The sequence below is a fragment of the Sturnus vulgaris genome, unplaced genomic scaffold (assembly GCF_052056855.1).
Source record: "Sturnus vulgaris isolate bStuVul1 unplaced genomic scaffold, bStuVul1.hap1 Scaffold_195, whole genome shotgun sequence".
NCBI classification, from domain to species: Eukaryota; Metazoa; Chordata; class Aves; order Passeriformes; family Sturnidae; genus Sturnus; species Sturnus vulgaris.
Genome location: NW_028276170.1, coordinates 10,829,855 through 10,839,239, shown reverse-complemented (window position 1 = coordinate 10,839,239; position 9,385 = coordinate 10,829,855). Strand labels below are relative to the sequence as shown.

General features: G+C 49.0%; 1 protein-coding gene across 1 annotated transcript; it reads right to left on the bottom strand.

Moving 5' to 3' along the window:
• Positions 1–3,511: 3,511 nt before the first annotated feature.
• Positions 3,512–5,867, bottom strand: LOC148218071 (uncharacterized). Its single transcript, XM_088158163.1, has 2 exons — positions 5,698–5,867; positions 3,512–5,364 (listed from the first exon to the last, which is right to left on the bottom strand). The coding sequence occupies exon 2, from the start codon at positions 5,335–5,337 to the stop codon at positions 4,681–4,683; it is 657 nt and encodes a 218-aa protein (XP_088014289.1). The 5' UTR covers positions 5,338–5,364; positions 5,698–5,867; the 3' UTR covers positions 3,512–4,680.
• Positions 5,868–9,385: the final 3,518 nt, after the last annotated feature.

Below are 9,385 nucleotides of genomic sequence, written 5' to 3'. Positions count from 1 at the left end.
GCTACTCAAAATAACATCTCTTTGGCTCTCAGTTGTATCCAGGCCCAGTTGTGGATGCAGTCAGTTGCTGCTTTAATTATAAGAGAAGGTGAGGAAGGCACTTTTCCCACTGAAATCCGAAAAATAGTCTGGGACAGTGCCACTGATTTTGAAAAAGAATTCCAGTCCTGGTGGAACTTAGTAAATTTTACCTATGATCCCAGCACAAGCATTGCCACAGCCTTTGTACTGACGATTCGTAATGCTTCAGTGCATTCAATATTCCCCATCATTGCATTAGGGTTGAACCATGATGGAGCCATTCTCTATCCTTTTGAGCATAGGGAATGGGCCCGTCAAATCGGTGGGAGGTGGCAAACTGTCAATTTGGAAACTTGCATTGTCCGGGAACAACAAGGGTTTATCTGTGAAAGTAATGCAATCAGAGCTCAAGATATCTGCTTGGACACAGAACAGAACGTTTGTAACTTTGAAATCCATCCAAATGAGATTCCTGAAACTGTATTAGTATATATAGGCAATGGATGTGCATGCTTTAGAACCGCTTGTGATAGTGTTTTTATAGAAAATTTGGTACTGAATACTAAAAATCATTCAAACTTTTGTGTCTGCAACTTTACTAGGATTTCAGGATGTGATTTTTCCTATGTAGCCCCAGTTACTTCTCACCATCTTTTGCAGTCAAATTACACACTGATCCACCATCTATTGCCCACTCCAATTGGAATGAACCTCTCTCTGGTGAAGCAATTGTTGCTCCACCAAGATCTGATCGAAATTTTGGAGAGGATCAAGAAAAACGGACAGAAAACTCTAATAGCTGTTCATCACAATGTGGAAAAAATACATCGTGTTTTAGAAAGAGTAAAGGCAGATGCTGAACACAGGTGGTGGGATACTCTATTTGGGTGGTCACCTACTGCTACAGGTATCCTGAACAAATTGTGTCATCCCACCATTGTTCTCTTGATTTTAGTTTTAATTGGTTTTGTTTTGTCAGCAATTCTATACATCATGACTTGGAGGATAACGAAACGATTAACACAATTGGCATCTGTGACAGATATACCCAGATCGGCTACTGTTGACATCCCCAGGGTTATTGACACAAGGTTTCAGATAAAATGAAAAATGAATATTTTCCTTTTTTTTTAATAAGAATTGTTTAATCAAAAACTTGCTTTAAAAATTGATTTATTTCTAATCAAAAATTGAACAAAGAATTGTTTAATCAAAAACTTGCTTTATTTCTAATCAATACTGAAAAAATTTAAAGAATTGAGATCAAAAACTTGCTTTTTATTTCTAATCAAAAATTGAACATAATTGATCTGTTTTGTTTTCCCTTTTCTCCTTTTCCTTATCCTGTCCCTTATCTTTTTCCTACTCTCCTGTCTCTGTTTTTTCTGGGGTATGCTACCAACGGGGACGAGTCCTGAAGACACCACAACTGAAGACTTCACTACAACTCTACAAAAGGGCGCTCTTGACGACGATCGTGAGTCACGGGGTGGTGTAAGGGTCGGTCCGAAGTTCCCCTCGACTTTGCCTCCCGACCGTCGCAAGGAGACCTTGAGGACCCCACCCAGACTGACTCCTAACAATGGTTTACTGGCCGGGCCAAGGTGGATGCTCATGACTGTGTGCTGGTGTATTGTGTTCACTGGACCGTGCTGTCGTGGCACCAACCAGAGACTGTGTTGCATCAACTGAGGACTGATTGTCCGTACCTGTCTCCTGCAGCACCACACAATGGTCCATAAATCTTCCCACCTTTTGGCTAGAGGCCACTCGCTTTGGAGAAGGACTATAAAAGAGCGACCCTCTGGAGAAGACCCTTTGAGATCTCTCCACTGATGAAGACCCCTGAGATCTCCCCACGGACGAGGACTCGTCTATCGGATGACCCGTGAGGACGCCCATCTCGTCTGTTGGTAGCTATTCTCCCATCCCTTCCTTTCCTTCCCCTTTCCTTATCCTGTACCTCTCCCCTTTACCGTAACTGAATTGTTGGCATTTGATGAAATGCATTGCTGTTGTTGACTAAACTGATTTTCTGTTGTTGAATAAACTGATTTTGTCCCCTGCATTTTGCCTGTTTGCACCTTTGAGATCAAAAGAACCATCACGACCCCCGCTCTGCATTAATAGCGGATCGTGACACACTGGGCTGGCACTGGGAGCACTGGGAGGGAAGTGGTTTGGTAACACTGAGATGGTGACATTGGTATGGGGACAATAGGGTGGTGGCACTGGGAGGGAACTGGAGACAGATTGAACTGGGAGCACTGGGATGGTGACACTGGGACACAACTGGTGGCATTGGGATGGAACTGGTGACACTGGGACACAACTAGGAGCACTGGGACAGGGACACTGGGACAGGATGGGGGACACTGGGATGGGACTGGAGACACTGGGAGGGAACTGGGAGCACTGGGATGGTGATATTGGTATGGTGGCAATGGGGCAGTGACACTGGGATGGCACTAAGACCACTGGGAAGGAACTGGGAGCACTGAGCTTGTGACACTGGGACAGGCCTGGGGACACTGGGATGGGAATGGCTTGGTGGCACGGGGTTGGTGACACTGGGCTGGTGACACTGGGACAGGACTGGGGACACTGGGGCAGCTCTGGTGGTGCTGGGGTTGAACTGGGGACACTGGGCTGGTGACACTGAGATTGAAAGGGTGGCACTGGGATGGTGACACTGGGGCAGCCCTGGGGACACTGGGCTGGTGGCTCTGGGGTGTCCCCGGAGCCACTGCTCAGGTGCCACTGTGCTGGTTGCCCTGCTGCCGTGACCCTGGTGCCACCTGTGCGGTGTCCCCATGTCCCCACAGTGTCCCTGGACTCAGTGTGCGCTGCCCTGGGGGTGGCCGAGGACAGTCACCTGCTGCTGGCTCTGGGCACGGTGGCCGTGTCCTGCCAGGTGATCCTGCAGGCCTCAGCAACATCGTGGTGACACCTGGCCACCATCGCCCGTGAGCACCGGGCCATGGCCCAGCGCCTGCGAGACCGTGCCCAGTGGGTGGCAACCGCCAGGGCCAGCGCCGAGGCCACTGCGGCCACCAGCAAGATCACCGCAATGTCCAGGGGCGGCTGGAGATGGTGACATGGCACCTGGGGACCTTGGTGGACGCTGTTAACCAGGACATGGTGGTGACACATGGGGGACACGGTGACAGGGGTTCCCCAGAGCTGCCCGGGCCCTCGGGGACATCGTGGTGGCCTTGGGGACATCAGTGGAAGGGACACAAGGAAGTGATGCAAAAGCTGGAGGCGGCCCGGGATGCAGGGACAGGGTGGGGACACGGAAGTGGCACTGTCACCCCGAGGGACACTGGGGACCTTGGTGTCCTTGCCTTGGGGACATCAGGGCCACCCTGAGGTCGCCTGTCCTGTTTTGGGTCACTACGATGTCCCTGCAGTGTCCCCACGGGACCGCAGTTTGTCCCCCTGAATCGTTAAAAACCGGAATAATCACGGACAAAGGCGCTGTAACTAATTAAAGTTACAAAGTGGTGTGTTTATTCACCGGCACGGGAGTCACCTCCCAAAGGCGTGACCGCCCCGAACAAGGTTCTTTGCCCTCTATTTATTGCCCAAGATCTTACATACAATACATGTGCATAACCCCAGCACCTCCCATCCCCATCCCATATTAAAATGAGCCCATTCGTCCTTCACGCGTGCGCAGTTCTTCTCTTGAATTGGGTCGGTGGTCTCGAAATGGGTCAGTGGTCTCGAAGGATGAAGTCAGGAGAGTCTTCATCAGGTCTCAGTGACCCTCTGGAACAATCCAAGGCCTCGTGCTTCATGATTAACGCATTATTATTTTATTTTCTTCTATACCTAAGTTCATAATAGCAGATAATTATACCAATTAGCTCTTGCCTAAGCATCAAGTAATTACCTACCTAACTTACATCTTGGCCATGGAAACTCCTTCTACCCTTAGCAAAAATCTTAACTCTTTAAAACCATGATTCAACTCTCCATGTCTGTGCCCCACCATGTCTTTGTCCCTCCGTGTCCCCACCCATGTCTCAGTTCAGTGTCTTTATTTTCACCCGTGTTGGTTGTTTTAAAAGGATGAAGAGAAATGAAAAGCAAATCGAGGCCAAAAGAAAAGGATTTCCTTGTCTGTGTGAGCTGAGGACCTATGTGCTTGAGTGAGAGGGAAAAACATATTTTGGAGGACTTTCTACCCCACTGGCTCCAAAATCTTGGTTGTTGCCTCAGTTCATCACCATTTGGCTGCCGAAGACAACCTTGGGCAATAGGAAATGAAAATCCTGGAATCAGTGAGGTTGGAAAAGATCTCCAAGACTGTTCAGTATTCCTGGATGCCAGCAGGAGATAGGATTGAACACAGATTTTCTGGGGATCAAAGTCAACAAATCTGCGCTCCGCAAGGAATTCCCAATGTCAGTTTGAGCCCTGATGGGCGTTCCTGCCCCTGTGTTCATCCAGGTGCCCACAGGGAGACAGGATGATGCAGAGACCCCCGCCAGCCAGGTGTCTTCCCAACAGGGATCACCAGGGTCACAGATCACCAGGGCTCTGCCCAACGGGGGTCACTGGGGATCATCCAACACCGATCCTCCCATGGAGGATGGAGCTGGAGCAGAGCACGAAGCTCTTCCCACACTCGGGGCACTCACAGGGCTTCCCTTAGTGGTGACTCCGTTGGTGTCGGGTCAAGTGAGAGCTCTTGGAGAAGCTCTTCCCACACTCAGGACACTCGTAGGGCCTCTCCCCAGTGTGGATGCGCCGGTGGACAGTGAGGGTGGAGTTCTGCTTGAATCCCTTCCTGCAGTGGGGGCAGCGGAAGGGCCTCTCCTCTGTGTGAATCCGCTCATGTAGGAGGACATGGGAGCTGGTCTGAAACCTCTTCCCACACTTGGGACACTCGTAGGGCCTCTCCCCAGTGTGGATGCGCTGGTGCCTTCTCAGGTGAGAACTATGCCCAAAGCTCTTCCCACATTCCAAGCAGGTGTAGGGCCGGTCCCCTGTGTGGATCACCTGGTGCTGCATCAGATGAAAAATGGTCCTGAAACTCTTCCCACATTTCCCACACTCATAGGGCTTTTCCCCAGTGTGGATCCTCTGGTGCCGGATCAGCTGGGACCTGTAGTTGAAACTCTTCCCACATTCCAAGCACTTGTGGGGCTTCTCCCCTCCAGGAGGCTTCTCCACCAGCTCTGAGCTCTGCCTGGATCTCCGGCCGCCTTCCCGGCTCAGGGAGGGTCTTTCCTCCTCGCAGCTCCCTGGGGTGGGTTTGCAGCCCCTCCTCGTGAGAGATCTCCGGGGCTTTTCTGCCTCCTCCATCTGTGCACACCTGGGCAATGAAAAATCCTGGTTTAGGGGGAAATAACAAGAAGAGAGCTCCATAAACTGGGTGTTCCTCCTTGACCAAGTTCATCTCTGGAAGTCATTGGGCATCTTGTGTCTGTAATAACCTCCCAAACACCAAGATTCCCACCCAAAATCCTCCCAACTTTAAGACACGGATCAAATCTCCCCAAATAAAAAGCTTCAGCCAAAATCCCCTCCAAAATTTTGCAGGTTTAAAAGTAAAACCAGTGAGAGACTCCAAGTCGGAAATACAATTTGATAGGAAAAATGATAAGAGAAAAATAATACATGCAATAGTACAAAAGAAAACAACTGACAGAATCAGAATACAACCTGACACTCCACTAGTTAGGGTGGTGGTAGCAGTCCTGATGAAGTGGTCTTGTTGTAGTAGTGATGCTGTAGAAAGGTCTGGTAGCTCTTGTCCTCTGGAAACCAGTGGGTAAGGGCTGCCTTGGTGTTCCAAATCTCAGATTTTATCTAGGTAGGAAAGGCTTGGCTCCTCCCCCTGGCTGGAGCATCTCCCAATGGGATGATGGAATTTTATCAGTCATGCAGTGGCACTCAATGGCCCATGAACAGAAGATATCTTCCTGGAGGAAGGATGGGTTGTGGAAAAGATAAAGAACACTGCCCCACCTGGTTTTAACAGATGGCCCATTAGCAGAGGATATCTCCCACACAGATAAGGATCACTGCCCCACAGATGGTGATAGAATTTGTACTTTTGGTCACATCCTGTGACCTAAAACACATCCCCTGCTTGCCAGGGCCTTGAGGGGCAGCTGTCCAGCTGGGCCAAGCTGTGCCAGCAGCTCCAGCCATGCTGGGGAGCCTTGCCAGCTCTGGGCCCTGCTGTGCAGGAGGGTCCCTGTGTGAGCTGGGGCCTCAGCCACTCCTCTCTCCACACTCGCCCTGCTGCAGCTCCCTACTCTTCCTCCTATTATTCCTCCTTCTCCTGCACAATCCCACCTGCTCCTCCCACGTACATCCATGGCTGCTTTAGGAATACAATGGGACCTCCACAAGCCCTTGCACCCCCAGAGCTCACGTCAGGTTGAAAGAACAAACGGGAAATAAAGAAACACCTTTGGAAGCTGGTGATAGAAGCCAAGATGCCATGGCTATGGCTTTTGCCATTGGCTTTGGCCAGAAAAAGTGCCAGATCCAGGGCAGATATTCCATTATCTCCCTTGGAATTGGTGCGTGAAATTTTTTACCCCAGTAATTCTTCATCTAGTGGAGAATAATTCTACTTTTGTATTGTCAGTTAGGTTTGGGCCAAGGATGTGACAAGCAATTTTTACTCCTTGGAGAAGAAGTAGAAAAATTTTGATTGCATTGGAATTTTTTTGTGTATATTTTTGAATGGCTCTTAATGATGGCAACATTTCCATATGGGTTTTTCCATGTTCACGTTTAGGGTGGATTTTGCAATACCAGAAAAGCTTTAAAGGTGATGCTTCAATGCATAAACATTTAAGAAAATATTGTTAAAAAGGAAAAAAAAAATGGCAAAAAATAATGCAGATTGTGGGGGTGCACTTGTGGATCACCCAATGACTGCTCTGGAATAGAAGCACTGGATCCAGGCACAGCCAGGAGAGGAGCTTTAGAAATGCAAATTAACACAGCTAGGGCAAATTGTGCACCATGTACCAGGGTCTTGTTCCCTGGGAGAGGAATTTCGCTGATTTCCTCTGTCCCTCACCCCAAGCTCTGCCTGCTTGCACAGATGGAATTTGCACAACTAAAGGCAGAGCCCATAGTGAGGATATCTGACTGCAACAGAAACTGGTTAAGCTGCAAAGAGAAACAGCAAAGGAAAACGTTGTGAAAACTTAATGAAAAATGTGGGAGGGGGGGAATAATCCCTCTCCCCAGTCCAACATGTGCTGTCACTGTTCAGAGAAATCAGTTGGGAATCCAAGTATTTGATGATTATTTAGAGAAAAGTGGTCAATTGATGCAGCCCTGGCTGGAGGGAGCACCCAAAAATGGGAAAAAGATGAACGGCCACCAGAACAAATCCTACAACACCACGGACCAGCCCCTGGAAGCCCTAATGATTTCGTACCAGGAGACAAAAAATCATAATCATAATTTGAGTGGCATAATTAGGTTAAAAACTGTCCTCGAAATAATAACCAACCAGACAGCTCCAGCTCCTGACTTTACTGCCCACCAATCCAAGGAAATGAAGAATGAGACATGTCACCATGGGATAGAATCAGATTATCTATTAAAAGAAGGAGAGGAGTTTGTGGAAAATTAAATGATTGAAACTGCTATTTGCAAACAGATGATAACCAAAAAGTGGTGAAACAGATAACAAAGGAAAGAAGAAAATAGCTCATATTCCAATCCAAATGTAGAAAGGATGGGAATGGGACACGTTTTCGTGGTTCCCTGGCAGACCATGGGTTAAACGAATGCTGTTCCTCCTCTGATGTGCTGCAGCAACTCTCATCTTTTTACCATGCACTGAGTGCAGCTCATTCAGCAGGTGAGCAAGGGGACGCAGGTGGCAGCCAGGCCTCCTGATCCAGAAACGGCTACAAAAGGACAGGGAATGAGGTCACTGAGAATAATCCCAAAATCAAAGAGGATCCAGGAAAAGAGACTAAGTCAATGGTAATAAAGTTAGTGAAGATAATTATTGAGAAAATGAGAAGAGGGTTTGAACAGAGTAAGATGAATGTGCCTGGAGACAGGGCCAGGAATTTGTAGAAAAGGAAGTAACAAGACAAACCATCAGTTTCAGAAAACTAATTGGCACGGACAACTGCTCAGCCAAGATCCTTCTCAATTCCTGAACTTCGAGAAGGAGAAACACTTAACAGAGCCGGGAATATCGGATGTTATACAAAAGGAGGGGTGCATATTAACGAGGGCATGAAGTAGGCGGATCGCGAAGTCTGAACCTTCCAAGTACCTCAGGCAGTGGGGAAAGGGAGAGGGAGATCCGGCCGGGAAAATGAGGATAAAAAGGCGGCTGCGTTTCAGAGACCGCATTACAAATGCCGCATGGCCTCTCCCCTTGTTCATGAATAAAGTGACTTTTACAGGACTCCTCTGTCTCTTTTGTGCACACAAACCTCTCGCCACGTGAATTATCCCGTAGAGCCCCAGAGACAAGGGCAGCTACCTCTGTGCTACCCACAGGAATCGGGACGAGCCAGCGCTGCTCCGGCACCGGCTCCTGCCGAGGCTGCAGGTGGGTCTGGGCTCCATCCCGGACTCACCCCCAGCTCCCAGCGCCCTCAGCTCCCGCTCACCCCGAGCTCCCGGCGGTTCAGGGCAGCAGAAGTTCCTTGGCCTCCTGCCCGCTCCTCAGGCGAGGTTTCCGAGAAATGGCGGAGCTCGGGCAAAGGGAGCAGAGTCCGTGCCGCGTGCAGAGCCCGCCCCTCGCGGCGATTGGCTGATTCCGCTGTCACTCCTCGAATTCGCGCGCTGATTGGGCAGAGCCGGGGAGAGCCCGGCCCCGGGGCCGCCGCCACCAGGAGACAAAGAGCGAGCGAGGGGGACGGGGCTTGTATGACTTAGAGCAAAGGATAAATCCATCTCAAACAAAAGATGTTCTTAACAAGCAAAAAGATTTTCACAGACAAACAAGAAAGCTGGTGTGGCAAGTAGAGAAAAGATCTCAGAATTTTCCAATGCAAGAAAACTGAAAAAGTACTTCGAGCTTAAAGTGTGTCATACTAACCTTTGGTGATTGGACAATAGTAACATGAATATGGTTATGTTAGTAGTAAGGACGGGCTATAGGTAACAGTAAAGGATGCTCTGTAATGGAAAGTATATAATGCACTGTAACCAGAACTAGAGAAGCTTCAGACGAACCTACAGCTGTGGCTGAAAAGGCTCCACGACCTGTGAATTGCGGTATCATCTGGATACAAAAAACAGCATTTTAAAGAGCCGTCTGGAGCCCCACATAGCTCGTTTTGGCTCTTACAGACGGGCACACACAGACACACACAGACACACAGACACACAGACACACACAGACACCCCC